Source organism: Echiichthys vipera (assembly GCF_963691815.1).
Source record: "Echiichthys vipera genome assembly, chromosome: 3".
Taxonomy (NCBI): domain Eukaryota; kingdom Metazoa; phylum Chordata; class Actinopteri; order Perciformes; family Trachinidae; genus Echiichthys; species Echiichthys vipera.
In genome coordinates, this window is record NC_139828.1 from 11,690,778 (window position 1) to 11,710,416 (window position 19,639).

The window sequence follows — 19,639 nt, forward strand, 5'->3', positions numbered from 1 at the left end:
GACTGACCCAAAGGACACCAACATACAGGACAGGTCAGTCATTTAAAAAGGTTTTATTCTTCCTTTATGCATGTTTAAGCAACATGGCCCTCTGAAACAGCTCATTACAGTCGGGGAATGGCTGTAAAGCCACTGTAGCAGTACTGTCTATACTGTATATAATATAGTTGTGACATCACAACCTTACAAAAGTCCTGACAGCTCGTTTAAAGTCACAGTGACTGAATACGGGTTGCGTGCATTTCTCTGTGGAGTGAGTGTTTTGATACTTTCATAGTATTTATATAGCAACTCCACCTGCTTTATAGTTTAAAAAAATTTTAAATATCAGTTTTTACAATGGGATCTTTAAATCCAGAGACAGTGGTCATTTTGTGCTGTGTTCACACTGTGTGGTATTTAGGACACCTGGTTTCACAGATGTGGGTAAACAAAGCTCAAGACAGCCTATGACTAAGACTACCCCCTCAAACAAAATCACATCCAACACAGACCACAGCAGCAGAAATATAATACCACCACAGACAGATATGTGCCAGACTTACACCAAATAAACTTTAGATAAATGAAGGATAAACATGGTTGGAGTTTCGCTACCACCAAACTGAACTCTTTACATCTGAGCAGACAGAGGCTGCAGTGACTCGGACGCAGAACCAGGCTTTGCTTTCTCTAGTCGGTCTTTAAAACTCACATTACAAAAGCAAGGAAGAGCACCATGTATGAAAACAATGTGGGCAGACAGTGGCTAAAGCAGTGCTTCCTCATCTCTGTTGATCTTTAAGCATGATATATTTATTTAAAGAGGAAAGCTTTGATGCATTTACTATACATGTAGCATAAAAGCTCCTTGAACAATAAGATAATCTTCAAAGAACCTCATTAGAGCAGATGACCGTTTTCAAAAGAAGGTCAAGTCCAAATCCAGATTCTTCTCAACTTAAAGAGGAGCTCATCTGATCCTTCAGGCTGGATTCATGTGTGGTTCCTGCACACCAGTGCAGACCAGAGGATTTAATGGTATCATAACACATGCTGTTTATACAGTGTTCCACAGTCACAGCAAAGGGCCTTATTTGGCACTGTCAGCCTCTGTACCTGAACCCCTGCTTGGATAAACCACAGACAGGACATTGACAATGAACGCCAAAAGTATTATACGGACCAACATTAGCTATATATATATCGTATTTCCATAATATTATGACATGAATGCATCTATTGTCCATTGCTGAGATGTGCAGCGGCGTCACAATGGTTGTTGAAATGACAAGAGGGGAAATATCATTATTCCTCCATATCTTATTCTTTCACCATGCAAGTATCTGCTGAACAGCAGGAGGGGGTCTTTTCACTCCTCCACCTCTCCTGCTTAGGTTCTCAGGGGTAAATGGGGCAAAAGGAGAGAGAAGATAGCAGGGGGGTTCCCAATATGGATAATACAATTACGAAAAATGCCAATGAGTGGGAGAGAACATAATGCATCATGGGATGACTTTGCCAGCCTTTGATGTAAGAGCATTATAAGCTCTAGAAAACAAATACTGTATAAGATATGGCTCTCTGCAAAGAAAGTCAGTAGGAATGTGTGTATTCATGCAGAAAGAGCAAAAATATATATATATAGTATATTTGTGACCACTGATCAAATATGTTATTTCCGTGGTACAGGATTTCAGTATCAGTATTTGCAAACAAGAGTTACTCTCTTTTAAAGCCAGAAACCAGAGAAGTATCCTTAGTCTAAACTTGCAATGTCATGAAGTATAAAATCTGGAGCTGATCCACAGACAATGAGAGGGGAGATTGATTCTTATACCCAAAGTGGCCTTTAATCTAATGTACAGTAGTGTTCTCAGTCTCACAAACAGAAAATGTCCCCATATACTCATCCCCCTGGATGCTCTCAGTGTCATCTATAACACCGTTACCAATTCATCGTCTATGGATCAGTTCAGACTTGAAGACCTCACAAATTCTTTGTTTTTGGATATGGAAGAGAGTTATTCATGTTTACTCATATTTTTTGGGCTGTCCTAGATCATAGGAATAAAATGCATAAAATTTGAAAAAGAGTGTAGTTCCCCTTTAAAGGATGGATACAATTCATTAAATATGACGACATTCAGTTAACTTAACTTAGCACAAAGACTGGGAACAGCCGGAAGCAGCTTTTAGTTTAAGATCACTATCAAGAAGAACCGGTAAAAAGTCAAAAGAGGAAACCGTTTGTGACTGATGATGTAAAAGAAAGTCCTGCTCTATCACTATATGCTACTGTATATAAAACTGCGTCGGATCTAAACTCAATTACTTTCAACACATACCGTAAGAAAATAAGGGTAACGCTGATTAATGTTCATAATTCTTTACATCACCCAAAAATAATGGCAGTAAAAAAATAAAAATCCTTCCAGAAAAAAAGCTATGGCCATGACCCCTGTCACTTTATCTCTTCCTCTCATCTCCCCCTCCTGCTTTTGCTCATTCTGGATGATGAAGATAGACAGATAGCCATCCACTGCATGTGTTGACACGCTACAGGGAACGTCACTGCAGAGGCTGTGGAGAAAACAACTTTATACAGAGCTGTTGACACTATCACCAGTGCTTACTTCTTACACACATGCCAGGTGAAAACTTCAGACAACCAAACATGTATTGAAGAGATTCAGTCTTACTCCCACTTATGTCTACTTGTCTTATGTGTGACCGGGCTAAAACAGATTCAGTTTGGACCCCCTTCAGAAATTCTTTGACATATTACACCCCCTAACATTACCCTCCGCCTTCTCAACCACCTCCTATCTCATCTTTTAACCCCACGTCCGGAAAGAGAAACCACAATAACATTTCACCAGAGACTCAGTCAATATTATTTCTCGACATCTTCAAAGCGGTAAAGAGGATATTGGAGCCAGAGCAAGAGACGGGTGGAGATAGTGAGGGTGTGTGTGTGTAGTCCAGCTGAGAGCAGAGACATCAGACTGAGACAGAGTGTTCAGGGGGACCTTCGCACTCCGTCTGTCTCAAAAGTATGGCTGCCTAAAGCTATGAGCCACTCCTTCATATCCATCAAGCTCACATTTTCTTTGAAGCGCTATCTTTCTTCCCTCGGGTAAACCATCTCTCTTATGTCCTTACCTTTGTCCACACTGTGCTAAGTCTTAGTTCTTCCTCACACCACTAGGGGTCCCTGTGTATACACAATAAACAGATAAAGTTAGCAGAACCTTCTAGCTTCAGTTACACACTATATCTGTCGTTGTTCACATTCCCTCTTCATGTGGTGCAGTGGCAGTGTTAGTAGTTGTAATAGAAGTAGCACCTCTATCATTATATACCAATAGACAAGTAATGATAATGAGGCAGAGGCAGAGAGTTAATGTTGGGGTTTTGTGGCAGGACTTCTGCACAACATCAGACAGACAGGCAGCCGCAGAGCCACAAGGACAAGTAGACACAGGATCCTTAGAGCTGCAGGGCCACAGACATTAACAAGGTCTCTTCACTCTCTCTTTTTTCTTTTCTCCCTACCCCCCATCTGTCAATATGGGGTACATGTTGCTGTATAAACGTACACACTGAAAAACTATGTAAAGTCAATGAAAATATTTGAAAGCATCAGTACTGGCAGGTTGCAGTTGCAGATATACTTTAAAGGAGACATATTATACTCATTTTGAGATTCATACATATTTTAGGTTTCTACCAGAAGAAGTTTTCTCATACTGCCTAAATATACCAGAGGTGGGCGATATGGCAAAAATATCATATCACGATTTTTTACAGTAAAGTCACGGTCACAATTCTATTACGTTTTCTTACTTATGTTTAGGATGTTGTCTTTTTAGGTGGTTGAAAAGGTTTGTTGTGTTTCCGTCCAATGTGTTCACCATGTGACTGTGTGTGTGGGGCAGCTTTGGGCAGATAGGCGGCCTCTAGGAAGAAACGGCGCTGCCTCCTTGTTAAACGCATAAAGAGTGGTTGCACGGGACATTTATCTGTCTTTTAGATGCATATTTTACAGCTTGTTCCACAAATTCTATGAATAGGTGTGGACAGAGCGCAGATGTGATACGATAGTCTGGCACGTGTGTGCTGTTAGGACACTGTATTTTTGTTTCATGTTTAGCCATGACTTCCCGCTACTCTCAGAATTAAGCATGATGGGGAATAAGAAATCCTCGTCACTGCCTGTAGTTCACTATGATTGGTTGATCGGCGTGTCTTTTGGCAGTTCATGAGGTGGACTAGCCAATAGTGTGATTCAGCTGAGGAAAAAAAATGATGCGTCTACGCAGAGCATAGAACAGCAGTTGATAAAATGTGTCCTATAGACGATACTATAATCTCTCCGCTTTGGCAGATCGTCAACACGTAATCCTTCACAAACTAATATCGCCATATCGCCCACCCCTACCTGTATTCAATCCATGTCTGAAATGTTCCATTTTATCCCCTGTCTCCTTAAGCCCCGCTTTTGAAAAAACCCAATCTGCACTGATGGTCAGTGTTTCCAAGTCTTCTGCATCTACACACTTAACGTCCCTGCACCATCATTGCAGCCCTGACAGCTTGTTTAAAGGCAAAGCTTCTGAATACAGCTGTGTGCATTTCTCTGTGGAATGAGAGTTTTGATACTTTCACAATATTTATACAGCACCTCAACCTGCTTTATTATCAAAAAGGACATGGAAATATCACTTTTTACAATATGGAACCTTTAACATTTTGAAAATACCTTTAGATCTGGCTCTGGCTCTCTCAAGTACTCTCTATAACGCCTCCCCAGATGTGCATTCTGTAAGTGAGTGTTTCTGCGGTCTGCAAACAGAACATTAACTTTAAAGTCTTCTTTTGACCCTGGCTATATGTGCGCTCTGCTGTAAGAGCTGGCTCCCGCCCAGGAATCTCCTGCAGCCAGCCGCTCATAAGCCCTCTTCTAACTGGCCAAGAATGTGGAAAAGCTCCTTCAAAGAGAAGCTCCCTGCAAGGTGTGGTTAAAGCAAGTACCTGAGTCCACAGGTGGTCATATTAGAGCAGATGAAACTGCTAACTGAAATCCCACACCTGTCTCAGAGCAAGGAGAAGAAACAGAATAGAGAGGATAAAAAGATTTGATTAGATCAGCATAGTTCTGTTATATTAATCCTGTTATGTGCTGCCTTCAAGCATCTAAAAACATCTGAGGCTGCGTCCATGTAGGCCGATGTGCAGATGTGTAAAACAAAGAAATATTGACTCTTCAGCCTTTCAGATTGTCAGAGCTTGATGAATGGCGCCCAATAAAAGAAGTCAATGGGTCAAAGGGCAGAAGTGTCACAGTTTTACAACGTGAAACTGTGTTAAAAGACAAGCTGATCAAAGACACTCAGCAGAAACGCCCAATCTTTCTCAAATGAATAGAAAATACAATGAGCGTACAGGGACAGTTGGCGGCTAACAAAGCTGCCCACTAACAGAAGTGAGCATGGAGTGGTGAGAAGAGGAGTGGAGAACATGACTGAGGACAAAGAGCTGCTTGTCCGAGGTCTGTCTGCCATCGGCCTGCAGGGAGGGGCCCGGTGCCACTTGTTTGAGGGGTCTCCATGATAAATTTCCCACTACTTGACTCTGTCACACTCTCTGCCACTTGGACAATAACTGAGGTCATAGCAGAGTAGTGGAGCGTTGACATTGCGGCCTGCACAGAGAGGGGCCACTTTCTCTCATCACGAGAGGTTATTTCAGATCCGCCCGACCGCTCCACATCATGACTAATATGTCTTAAGAAGAGTGCCGGACTGAAAATAAATAAAACACTTCTCACAGTTGTCTTTACTTGGTCCTGTTTATTTGTGACTATTAATCATGCTTATAAAGTCCAAAGCTCTCTGCTCCTACAAGATACTCAGACAAATGTGTTGCTGCAGGATTGTCAAACAGAAAAGGACAGAGATAAATGTAATCCTCCTGGAAAAGGAAGTACATGACAACATGTGAAATATCGCTCATTTACATCTTTAGAATGACTCTGTTGAAAACCAAACCAAACTGTGGGTTGCCAGCGCTGTGTGTGTCACCGACCTGAACTCCAGGCTCTGCATTTTTAAAATAAAGACCCAGAAACCCAATTATAGTATACATATTAGGGGAATATCACGCAAACGCACAGTGGTGGTATTTAAGTGAGAAAACGTAACATGCAGAGGAAGACTGAGATGAGGCTGTAAGAAGAAATATCAGTAGGCGGACTAAAAGTTTTTTTGGTCTAATTGTAAAGAAAACATCTTAGACCTGCAAGATCAACAAATAATATGACAGAAAATCCTGTCTTACTTTATAATATAAATGAATAATAATGCCATCAAGCTCAACAATATATTAAATGATTGCTGAATTTGTTTAATTAAAAAACCAAGGACGGTTTAAATACTATGCAACCATATAAAGTCACTAAATTACAGACATTCTCATGAAATACTGCCTTTAGTGTCAACGCATGTACAGGACATTATAAGAACATTCATTATTCTGGGGTCTATCTTTACTCAAGCAAACTGTCATCCGTCTATGAACCTGCTGTGTGTGTGTGTGTGTGTGTGTGTGTGTGTGTGTGTGTGTGTGTGTGTGTGTGTGTGTGTGTGTGTGTGCGCGTGCGTGCGTGCGTGTGTGTGGTGGGGTGGGGTAGAGGGGGTACTCAAGTCGTCCCACCTCCCTCTCTCCCAGTCAAGACGCTCCAAACTTGCTGAGCGCACCGCGGAAACTCTCCAAAGAGTCAGCTCCTAGCTCAGAGTTTAAGGAGACAGAAAAAGTTTCAGACAGAAACAACTAAACTCACCCCGCGAGAAAGCGTCTTGAATGGCGAAGAGGCAGTATGGTCCTCCAGCCGCGCGGCACATGTGAGCCAAGAGGCCACCGGTAACGTTTTTTATTATCTTTTTATTATTATTATTTCAAAGGAGACGGGGAAAAGGCAGTGAGAAGAGAGCGTATAGGAGAGACATCTGAGAGTTGACTGTCAGGAGTGTCCTGTCACCTCGACACGATGGTCTGTCTGCCGGGACTCAACTGGGTCTTCCTGAGCGCTCTCCTGCACACTGTGGCACCCTGGGGCACACACCGACCGGACCGACCGAGGCAGTGCGACGCACCAAAGTCGGTGAGTCACGTTGGGGCACTTTATAAAGTCAAGGGACGCCCCGTGTCTCCCGAGACAGACGCGTATTCAAGCCCGCATGATACATAAGATTTTACCCTCTCTGTTATCCAGCTTGATACACTTAATTTCAACTTTATCCAAATGAGTCTTTCTTGATAACGTCTAGTTTGGGAAATAACAGTAAAACTCAAATTTAAATACTTGTTAAAGGGAACAATCGCACCTAATGTTATTTATCATTCATCATAATTGTGCTTTATAATGAGGCCAAAGGTTACACATTTGAATACATTTTATTATTAATGGATTAACTGACGCACAATGAGACGAACATAACATGATTAAGGGGAAATGCCTGGTAATTGCGGTATGTAATAATAATAATAATAATAATAATAATAATAATAATAATAATAATAATGCTGTATCTATATTAAGTTAAACACTGTTTTTACTCATCAGACATGAGAAGTTCAGGTATTTTTGAACTGGCTCCTCTAAGAAGAGATGCAGGCCTCCGAAATAAAAGCAGTCGCCAACAGAATTTGTGAAAGCTCGCCAACTGTATGGCTGTTTATGTGACAAACGCAAGTGGGTAACACCCGCGGGTGACTGGACTTTATTTGGAAAAGTTTCACTGACCTTTCAGACGTGGTCATGTTTCAACGCGCGGCCTATTAAAACACTTATCGGGACATATTGCTAAATTATGGATGTGGCTTGAACCCTTCCCGTGAGGAAGTGCAGCAGTGCAGAGCCGGCCATACTCCAGCTCCAGTTAATGTGTCTGTCTTTCCATCTTCCTCCCTCCCTGAATGCATCCTTGAAATAAAGGGGAAAAAAAAGATAATTTCAGCAGAGAAAAACATGACCTCAGAGACAGGCAAGTGTTTAAATATGACATTATTGCGCATGGGTGATATCATTATGGGAGATCACAGGCTTTGGTTTCATTGGTGCATTATATCCTACACGGGGATCTGTTGTCAGAGATCACTGAAGACTTCGTGCTCTTTTGCTTTATGTGATTTGTAATGCGTCAGTACAGTGGTCTCTGTTTTCTGTTAGGAGTAATTACCCCCATAAAAAGGAGCCCTGCGCATCGACGCTCTCCAGAAAAAGTCCACGCAGCTTTAGCAGAGGGGATCTCGCCTCTCTTCAGGACACGACCACACTTTCCATGTCGAAAAGTCTTCATTTATGGGGTAGGCCTATGAGCGCACACGTGCACGTTAACGACTGAAAAAAAACCCTCTCTGCTCTTTAAGTTTCCGTGTCTGAGAAATATGACGGAGAATGCACGAATGCAATAATGCCGTCCAAAGCTTTCCCGTCCGTCTACACGTCGGCTGCACCCTGCCAATGTGAAAATTGAGTTAAAAGCAAACTGTTTAAACCTCTCAGTGGATCTGCAGACAAGAAACGCTGCTCTGAAATGAAATATACCACTTTCGATTTATTTTGTTTCACGCCAGAATTGACTGTATGTTCAATGTAGTATAATTATGATGATAACAGAACATCCCGCAAGACGACTCCACTTTTGGCAGCCACGCGAAACGTATTTGACAAAGGCAGTTGGCAGCGTTCAGTATAATTGGGAACACAGCTGAAGGAAATCTTGATTAAGTTTTAGAAGTAAACATTTTCTAAGAATAACTTTATTTTACAGTAATGGGTTTCATCCCTCAAATGCCTGATTACTCCATGTCTCAGAAGCCAGAAGTTTGATATTGTTTATAGAAGTTAATTCTTTTTTCATATTTGAATAATGCCAACATCAAAGTTATAACACATGTACAGCAAATTTGCAGAGCACTTAACAAGAAACATATTTTATATGCAATACGGCTTTATGCTCATTTAGAAGGGCTGTGATTATTTCATTTCCATTGGGACATTGTTTTGTATAAAGATAACCGCACTAGACAAACACTTCCTGTAATAGAAACCAGAGAGGACAAAAACTGTGCTTCACTTAAGGCTGTCAGCACCACATCTCACTGCCTGGTGTAAGAAAATATGAAAAATCACAAACAAAAGTATCACAGTAGGGTCAAAATGGAGGGCAGGTTTCTTTTCCGCTTTTGCAGTATATTTGCACTGCAGCCTTCAAAAAGCATCCCAGGCCGAAAGAGGCTTTGGCAACTGATGCACCTCAACAATACCACGGGGGTCTGTTTACAGCCCAGAAGGCCCCCCTATAAAGCCCCTGTCCGCACCACAGCAGCAACCCCCGAACTGACTAGACTTCATACTTCCCTGCCGTCATCTCAAAATGGTATTTCAATCTCTCAACTGTTGACCTGAGCCTATGAGCCAGAAAACCACAATAGAGGAAAAATGTGTCAGCTTTAGTTGAACTGCTGTAAAGGGATGGTTCTGGTATTTTTGTTTCCTTTTGTTCTCAAAATCTTATTTTTTTTTCCTTCCCTCCTTCCTCTGCTTCTTACAGCAAAGTGACATGAACTCTTTCCTGTGGAGAGTAAAGCGTCCACCTCCGCACCCACCTTCTTACTTATTTGGTACCATCCATGTGCCCTATACTCGAGTCTGGGACTTCATCCCCGACAGGTCCAAGCAGGCTTTCCATAACAGCCACAATGTGTTTTTTGAACTGGACCTGACCGACCCTCTAACCATCTCCAAACTGACCAGCTGCCAGCTGCTGCCCCACGGGGAGAACCTGCAGAACCTGCTACCTCGAGACTTGTACCGCCGCCTCAAACGTCACTTGGACTATGTCAAACATATGATGCCTTACTGGATGACCGCTGACCAGCGTGGCCGCGGACTGTATGCTGACTACCTGTTCAACGCCATTGCAGGAAACTGGGAGAGGAAAAGGCCGGTGTGGGTGATGCTAATGGTCAACTCCTTGACAGAGTGGGACGTTCGGTCCAGAGGGACACCTGTGCTGGATCTGTTCTTGGCTCAAGAGGCTGAACGGATGGGAAAGACGACAGGGGCGGTGGAGCGGGTTGAGGAGCAGTGTCACCCCCTCAACGGGCTCAACTTTTCTCAGGTAAGAGGAGAAATGAACGCTTGTATTTTCAAATTTTTGCAAATCTATTCCCTGTGTGTACACAGCTGGAATAGCTGTAGAAATGGCAAGAGCAGTCTGAAGAAAAGTCTGAAGACAAGCAGGCTGAGTTTTTGGGTGTTGCACCTACGTAGCCTGATATCAGACAGAATTGCCGACTTGTTACATTCCATTTCTATCTTCAGTCTAACATTGCTTGCACTGTAACTAATTTCCATTGGGGAGTGGATTCGATTTTCCCTAACCAATCACAAAAGACTTCCGGTCCAAACCGGCTAACTGCCATTTTAGCGCTATGATAGTTAATTTGTGCGGATCCTTTCCTAAATGTTATTGATTGATCTGATTCTGACAGTGAAACGAGTCATTTTTCAGAGGTTATGACAAGAGTAGTGAGAATAGACTGTATAGTAGTAATGGAGAAGGCTATAGCAAAGCACGACTGCGCCTATGACGTAAGCACATTTCACTAACTTGGTTGTGATCAGCCAGTGATGTAAACTCACAGCTTGACAACAGCATTAGTTCCACCCGTGGTGCTCATTGGCTAATCGTTAGTCCCCTTGCGGACCGTGTGTTTAACTGAGAATCTGTAGTTTTACGTCACAATGTCAGACAAATCAGTCAACTCTGTGGAGTGGGCGGATTTTGGACCCAGGCAATGTTGCAACCTCTCTGAGAGAAAAAGTCATGAGAATGTGGGAGAAGACACTATAAGGTGAAAAAAAAAGTGATTAATCCGTTCTGCTGGAGACAGCTTTACGGTTATGGATGTCCATCCACCTCACTACACAAACACTCAACAGCTGAATCTGCAGAGAGGGTGTCAGGCTAAGCAATGCACATGCAAAACAGATTAGAGGAGGTGAGAAGAGCAGCGAGTTCTCTCTTTCATTAATGCAGACTGTCTGTCTGGCTCTCTGCGGTATTGTGGGGCTTGTACTGTAATCGGAGACTGGAAGATGAAGAAAATAACCTAATTACTTGATAAGCAAAACATGGGGAGTGTGTCCATCTTTAATATCCTGTCTGACGATAAAGACATGAAGGGAACAAGCATCTATTTAAATATTTAGTCAGTCGGAGGTCACCAAAGCTGGAGACCCTTTTTCAAACTGTGGGAGGTCCCACAAAAATCTGAGATGACGAGCCACGACAGCACGCGGAGGATGCTCTGTTCTAATTTATGTTCCAATGCAACCTTTGATCTACATTAAGGAGGAAAAACATCTCAGTATGTGTATTCATGCAGGACTCAACACATGTGCCCTGTATGCACGGCACACCACACACGAAGGCACACTGTACGCATGCAAAGCTCCATACATGCACATTGGTGGTGTCTAAGCCTCCATGTGACAGGTCCGAGGGCTCCGGAGCTAATTTGAGAGGCAGTGGGCTCCCAGCCTCTCTTCTTTCATCAGCACCTCCTAACTACACTGTCAAAGTCCCACTGCATGCCCTGCACATGCCTGGGAGCTTTACTGCCCCTAGAAATAAGCTCAGGAAGGCACACTGGGCCTCTCAGTAATAAAGAGTAGACGTGCTAATGTTGTTTGGAGGGCTTTGCATTCTGAAGTCTGTTATGTCCTGTAGACTTGTTGTTTTCCTGTTATCTTAAAGGGATTCATGTCTCCTGTCTTTTTCCCCTATAAAACCTCGGTCTAACTGTTCCTAATGCTGATCTGTATTTAGTGCGGCACAGCACAGCAGTTGCCCCTAAAAACAACACTGTTTTATATTACATCCCAACAGGGTTGAGTAGCAGTACAGTGTCCAACGTTAGAAAGCTGGATTTCTGTTTCCTGAGAACCTCTTTTTGACTATAATAAGCATAATCTATTGATCTTCAGGGAAAGAACATGCACTGAATTTACAAGCGTCTGTAATATTTTTATTAGACAGGTGTTCAAATTCAGATAAGAGTTTTATTGCCATGGAAATCCAGTCAAAATTGGATCATGGATAACTTGACTTTCCCTCCTCCAGAGCACAAGCACCGTTGGACTTCTGCACTTCCAACGCTTCCAACCCCGTCGTTCCCAGATATGTATGAGAAGAGACCGAAGCTGAACCGAAGCTGACATGGAAACCATTATTCTCAATTATAATAATTTGTGATTTAATCTGAACACTATGGTTGATTGATTCCCTCTACGCTTGACTGGAACAAGGATGAGGTCAGAAGGATGGATAGAGTAAGACTCAAAGAGAAAATGCGTGGGTGGGAGTCAGAAGAAAGAAAAGTGAGACGCACAGAGAGAAAGGCAGAGATAGAGACTGACTTGAGAATAAGAAAAAGTGTAAAGGCATCAAGAGTTGAAAATGCAGGCAGACTGATGTGCATCGTCTCACCGCTAGCGCTAATCTGAAACATGCACAATGCTTAAAGGGAGATCTGAGTTGGGAAAGGTTCCAAACCCTGACGGCCCACATATTTGTTCCCAATAAAAGTAGTTGCCTATAATATCCTGTACCTTTGACTTCAAGGGGCTCTTAGAAAGGTGAACGCTGGTGTTTCATCATCTGTCACACAGGTTTCTCATAGGCACCCCGGTCCCAGTGGTGCCAGTGTAGTGAGGCAGGCACCAAGGGCAAACGTATGGTCTTGAGGCACTAGTCCAGGTCTCTGCGTTAGCTTTTGCCGGAGGACCTGTGACTTGATTCTCTCCAGGATAGGAGGAGGTGGAGCGGTTCGTTTGAATGGAGTGATATTCAGTTTGTAGTAGTGATGGTGTTGGTGGTAGCGTAAGAGGCACAGAGAGATGTTAAGTGTGTCAGAGCCCTCTTAAGGCCATTGTGATCTAACAAGAGCTCTTTCTCTCTGAGATCTCTCTGTGCTCTCTCTTAGATCACAGGGAGGGGTGGAGGATGTCTCTGTGAGAGGTAGTTTAGAGCTTTTGGAAAGAAAAGCGGGTCATGGTGCATGGTTCTTCTTCAGTTCTTTGGGGTCCGATGCAGGTTGACAGCTGGGTGGGCCGGCCGGTACCAGTGTCAGTGTGAATGCTTTGAGCAGCGAGTGTAATTGGCTGGAGAAAGCTTTGTCAGCTCAGAGGATGCAAGTTGCACAATCCCGGCTCAAGGGTGTGACCCCTATACAGTCTCTTCACTCAAGGGCAGATTTATTATACCATCATGGCTTCTTATGTATCCGTATAAATAATGAATATAATAATAAATCAGAAGATGCAAGGGAAGGTCATCTCAATGGTATATTGTATGGAGGGTGCACAGTACCAAACCACAAAAGCTTATTTTTACCTACAAACAGTATGTTATTAAAGTTAAGATGTGGAACAATAACGGTTCTACAGTATTGCAATGCTTTATTTGGGAAACTCGAGGGCGGCTCCAGCCTGTGGGCCTCTCTCACTCCCACCAAATAAACACCCATATTTATTTTCCCCGGGTTGCATTGCAGCCGAGGCCACTGGCCCATGTCGGAGAGAAATTACATCATATCGGTGGCGCCTGTCTCCTGGGCAAGGGTCAAGGGTCAAGGCGGGAGGTGGTAGTGGAGTCGTGGAGCAGCAGAGCGGTAAGGAGACTGGCGGTCTGCTGGGGTCAGTCTGGGCAGGCAGCACCCAATCTGATAGAGCCTCCATCAGCTCAGGCTATTTTGTGCTGTGACTAAACCTACGAGCGGGCCCATAAAAGTAGGCCCGATCCTTAGGTGAACCCAAATAATTTTGATTCCAAGCACAACACAAACCACGGCAGCAGTTTTCAGCCCTGAGATAACTTTTGTTATGATTTGGCCCTTTAAATAAAAATTGAATTGAGTAAAAACCCAAATTCCCACAGTTTTTTTAATCCAGAGGATGGCAGTCATACACAGCAGTACACAGTTCATACATTATTCATGACATTAGACAGACTATAAGGTCTGCGTTTAAAAAAAGAAAAAAAAGAATAAGCACTGGAACTTTGGCGCAGTCGGGTTCGGACAGAGAATCAAAGCTCTAGCTGAGAGATGGAGTGTGTTTGTGTGAGTGAGAGAGTGAGAGAGAGAGAGAGAGAGAGAGAGAGAGAGAGAGAGAGAGAGAGAGAGAGAGAGAGAGAGAGAGAGAGAGAGAGAGAGAGAGAGAGAGAGAGAGAGAGAGAGAGAGAGAGAGAGATGGCAGACTGTTGTACACCCCAGTGTTGTCACCTTATGGCTGGATCGGGGTAAAGGTATTAAGGGGTGGCAGGGTGGTAGGTGACAGAATCCAGTTTCCTTTCAGCAGGAGGGCGTCCTCCTCTGTTTACAGCTTCAGTGACAATCTGACATGTCTATTTCAAACCTCATGTGTCGTCCCCCCTGCTAGAGAAGCGGCAGGCAGAGGCTTTTTGCTGTGCTGACACTGCAGCCTCACATGCGCTGCCGCCACAGAGGGGCTTTTTTAAGGCCCAGAAAAGTTGGCTAAAATGTCACAACAATGTAAATCTTCATGGTAAAATAATATGAAACGTGATGACATTTAGTTTTTCCAATATATGTATGAAAATATATAATGAAGACTGCATGGTGCTGGCAACCACTGAATTCACACACAGTGGTCACAAAGTGAACGATCTGGGCCAGAGACATTCCCTTTAACTGTGTTTAGATCCACGCAGTGTGTGTTTCCCATAAGTCACTGATGCTTTATAAGATATTCAATTTGATTTGTATTTGTTTTTGGTTTTCCAGTTCAGATTGAACCCCATAAAGTATATGGCCCTAGGATAAATGTCAGTGATTTGAAAATGATTTTAAAACAGTAAAAGTAAAATACAGCACATATCAGGGAGGAATGTCTTTCTCCATACAGATCCAGAGGTTCCTGGCTGTACATGGCACTTATTTGATGAGCGTTTATGGTAAGCGGTAAATATAATATTTCGAGCCTCGGGTAGTGAATGTCTCCTGGCCGGGCAAGGTTTGCTCAAAGTATCAGTACTGAAATCAAAATAATATACTCATGCATCGTATCAAATCATGCAGAATAATTTTGCGTTGTGTTCTTTGGACCTTATTCACCTAAACAGGACAGCTTTGAAGGGAAGAATTAAGTAACATTCAATCCTAGCCATATCCAAATATTTACATTTCATGATGGGTGTGCAAGTTTGGGTTTGAAGTGATGCGTTGGCCACAGAAGCTGACTGATGGAAAAAGTGATTCTTTGTCTGCACTCTGCTCTTCATTTCTCTGACCTCCTCACTCTTTCTGGATCCCTGTTCCCTCCTTCTCATTCCCTATCTTTCTCTCTGACATGTCCCGAGGCTCGGGTTGTCCCATTGCTAACCCATTGCTCATCTGCACACACACGGAGTGGAAAAAGAGGTGGAGGAGGAGGAGGAGATGGGGAGGAGGAGATTACCTTCAAAGTGTGCTGGTGACATGTATTCCCTCTTTAAGCGTGACATCTGAGGGTGTTTCACATCTAAGCTATAATTACCTGCACAAATATGTGGAAAACTGCGAGGCAACACATATCGGGCCGATCATCTGGTCCTGTCGGCAGGCAGACGGCAGTCCCACTGTTGCACTAATGACTTAATAGGCCCCTTAATGACCAAATAGCCCGCTGCCATCCAGAAGCACTTAGACAATTATGTGCCGGCCAGAACACTGCAGGCTGATGGTGAGATAGAGGCTGGGTACGGACGCTGTGAAAACAGGGGCGCTGTTCACTTGACAAGTGAATAAATCACAGTTTCTTTGACTGGAGTCATATTTTGAGTGAAAAAAATGTTAAAGTTGATTATTGAGTTTGAGAGCAGGCAGCAGACACGAGCTCACAGGAACCTGGTACAGTACGGCTGCAAGAAATGTTCCACTTAAACAAAGTGCTACAATTTTAGCATTTCCTTAACTGGAAAACTGGAGTCATCACGGCAATCGTGATAACTCTCTCCACTCGTTTAACTAAAGTTGAAAGGAGCAAGTTCGGTAACTGAAGTAGAAGGGAGGGAAAGTGGGAACACCCAAAAAGTTGTTTCTTTATTCTGAAGACTTATTCTGTGAATTATGACTTCACTGTGATCTCCATGCTCCACTATAAACCTGCTGCTTTGGCTCCATTCAATGAATCCGACGGTGGCCACATCCCTCCACACACTGAGTACTGTACCTGAGAGACCTGAAGTAATGACTCCACCACATTGTCACTGAGCTGAGCTCCTCTGAGTTAGTGATTTAAGCGTGGCAGGTCAGAGTGCTCTTCCATACTTCAGTGTTCAATGTGCCAAGTCCTTCGCCCACATTCTCTCTTTGGTGGAGAGAATGAGCGTTCCTTTCTGCTTAAACGGCTTCATGTCACACTGTGGATCCATCTTCACTCTGCAGTCATCTTCACACACACACACACACTTAAAGTATACTCTGTTTCTGTATAATTATTTTGTCATCCTAACAGCGGAAGTTGCAGTAAAATAAATGGCGGTTAAGTGTGTTTTTCCTGCAGACAGGTAGTCACAAAGACACACACACACACACACATTATATTTCTACAATACATATTTTCTCATCACAACAAGGGAAACTGCACTAAGTTGTACGGAGCTGGAGGTTGTTTTCTATGAGAAGGTCAGGTAGTTTCCAGGAAGGCTGAGGTTAATCTCAGGTTGTCTGGGCCAGGGGCTGATTGATCACAGACAGGAATGTGACTGACTGATTTCCTCAGAGACCCACTTGGCCCCTCTGGAATGTTGTTGTCTTTTGGGACTTGTTTTATAACCTTTGTTTAACCAGGTTAGCCTCACTAAGACCAGGGATCATTGTATGTACCTGCGATGTGATGTGCACCGCGTAACTCCGTGCTTCTTCTCTAGATGCTATCACTTATAATTATATTCTTCCCTGATGTTTTATCCAATTTTGACTTTGAGATGAAGCTTGAATTCAGAACAGTTTACAGCTTGTAAATGCGTTCAAGGGGACATGGACTTCTCCAGTCGCATCTCCATCAGCTCCGATAAATGTGTGCAAATGTATGCTCTTAAGTGTATTTTGCAAATATTAGTTGTGGTTTTTGTGGTTGATATTGGACGGTGATGGCATGTGGCTACGTCGCTCATTAGAATAAGGAAATCAACTTGGCAGCCTTATGCCAACTCTGCTAATTTTTCAAATATCAAAGTAAACACGCAGGAAAAAGTGAAGAAAATGGCCATCGAGTAAGATCTATGGATATGACGACAAATATGTGGACAAGCAAGAACAGCTCTGCATCAGAAGGGACGCCAACACAGACGTCGAGTAATTGAACACCGGCTGTGATTCATGGATCTTCTTTGCCAGGCATCCTGCCGGCCAGTGTGCAGGTGTTGGACGGTGAGCTGGGCGGCCTCCGTGCACATGTTGGTTTCCAGCTGGATGTCGTGAGCTGTGGTGTCCTATCCCTGAGACTTGGCTGGATCTTGCAGTGGTGGGCGGCGCCTTTCCACCCGGTGACTCTTTTTCTGTGTGCTGCTCCGGCAGCCACATTCTGCTTTATGACGGATCATGCCCAAGCTGAAGGGATTATATTTCTCTGGAATTGTACCATTTATGATTTCATTCTTTGTATCAGGTGTTAAGACAATAATTTTGAAGGCTATCTATAACATATATATAAGGAAATAATTGAATCAAGTCCTGTAATTAAATGACTTAAGTGTGTAAGTGTTTCCTATCTGACCCATATTGACAGGACAACATCATTTGTCAGTACCTTCCAAAATAACCACTGCAAAAACATAACTGTTTTATGATCTAACAATGTCATGGTTAATATTTAGTTTGCCATGGGCGTCAAAAATGGGAAAGATCATGGCAAGTACTGTGATTTTGAGTACCATGCACTGATTTCTATCAACAACATCTATCTTTAAGATCACCAAGGGACCAAATCTAAACACAAAACCGCCATAACACTATGGTTCATAAGTGCCATCAAAATAAATATAATAAATAGTAAAAGGGCAGCACCAGACAAGTTACCAGAAAATGTGGTGTATCAGTATCACCCAGTATGAGCCAACCTGGGAAAAAGATGCCAGTACGCCATGGCATGCAACTTTCCATGTTGGATGCTTGATGGTCCGAGATGAACTCAGCGTCCCCGCCTGCCTGTGACATCAGCAACACATACTAACACACCTCTCTCACTCTCGCTCTCTTGCTCTCTTGCTCTCTTGCTCTCTCGCTCTCTCACACGCACACACACACACACACACACACACACACACACACACACACACACACACACACACACACACACACACACACACACACACACACACACACACACACACACACACACACACACACACACACACACACACACACACAGACACACAGACCAGCCAACGGTCATAAATAGGTGCCAGAAGAGAACAACTGCATGTATGTGTGTTGTGTGAGCCAGGCTTGTCAGGGATTAAGTAGCATTAGCAGAGCCCTCTCACTGAACCCGGTTTTAATGTGACCCATTCGTCTTCTCTGCCCCCTCTGCTGTGTCCCCATTATATACAACCCAGTGGAGCACTTCAGCTCTGCTTACACCTTTCACCTTTTCATACCCCCTTCTCCAAAAACCTACACTTTAACGCTCATTTTCACTTCCACACTATTTGTTTGAATTATCCTGCACGTCAAATAAATATGTTTCAGTGCTGCTTTATATGTTTATATATATATTTTTTTCTTTCTTTTCTTTTTTCGTATATCAACCCTTAGATCTGTCCTGTATAAAACCACTTTCATCTTTCTATAGTCCCATCTTAAAAGTGTTAATTTGGTTCAAATGTAGGTTATTCATGATCGATCACTGAGCAGCACTGCTTGTGTTGTTTCAAGACTGTTTCAATTTAACTTGGCAAATGTCCGATGGGGGAGCTGGGAAGAGCAGCAACAACAAGCACAGTTTTTTAAGCCATGGCCGTTCATCCCCAGCAGTATAATTCCATGATCAGTATTCTTAGCAATAATAAGAAATCAAAGTAAAAATTGAATAAACCTCTCTGAAAGGCTCAAGTGTGAGACAGGTAAACCGTAGTTACATTGCACTTTGTCTGTGAGTAAGCAGCCGACACCCCTGCTTGGCCGCCTAAACTAATTATTTCATGCTTGTTCAAAAATATAGCCAGTGGTGGAAGAAGTACTCAGATCTTTTACTGAAGGAAAAGTGGTAATACCACAGTGTACAAATACTGCAAAAGTCCTGCATTCAAAATTTTGCTAAAATAAAAGTATTATACAAAATATACTTAATGTACCAAAAGTACAAGTACTCATTATGCAGAATGGTCCATTTCAGAATATTTTTACACTATTGTATTATAATTATTGATGCGTTGTTTACATCTCTTTAATGTTGCAGTTGGTAAAAGCAATTTAAGCACTATATATATTGCTGTGTAGCTTGTGAATTTACCCTTGGGACTCAATACAGTCTTAACATATCTTATCCTGTAATAATACAACATAATTTAATTGTTGAGTT

General features: G+C 42.9%; 1 protein-coding gene across 1 annotated transcript in view; it reads left to right on the forward strand.

Annotated features, from left to right (window-relative positions):
* Positions 1 to 7,030: 7,030 nt before the first annotated feature.
* The window catches only part of trabd2b (TraB domain containing 2B), a gene marked incomplete at its 5' end in the record, with an annotated part of 63,598 nt that continues 50,989 nt past the window's right edge, over positions 7,031 to 19,639 (forward strand). Inside the window, 2 exons of the mRNA XM_083940282.1 lie at positions 7,031 to 7,144; positions 9,600 to 10,169. Of these exons, the coding sequence (XP_083796408.1) occupies positions 7,031 to 7,144; positions 9,600 to 10,169 (684 nt within the window). The remainder of the gene's footprint in view (positions 7,145 to 9,599; positions 10,170 to 19,639) is intronic.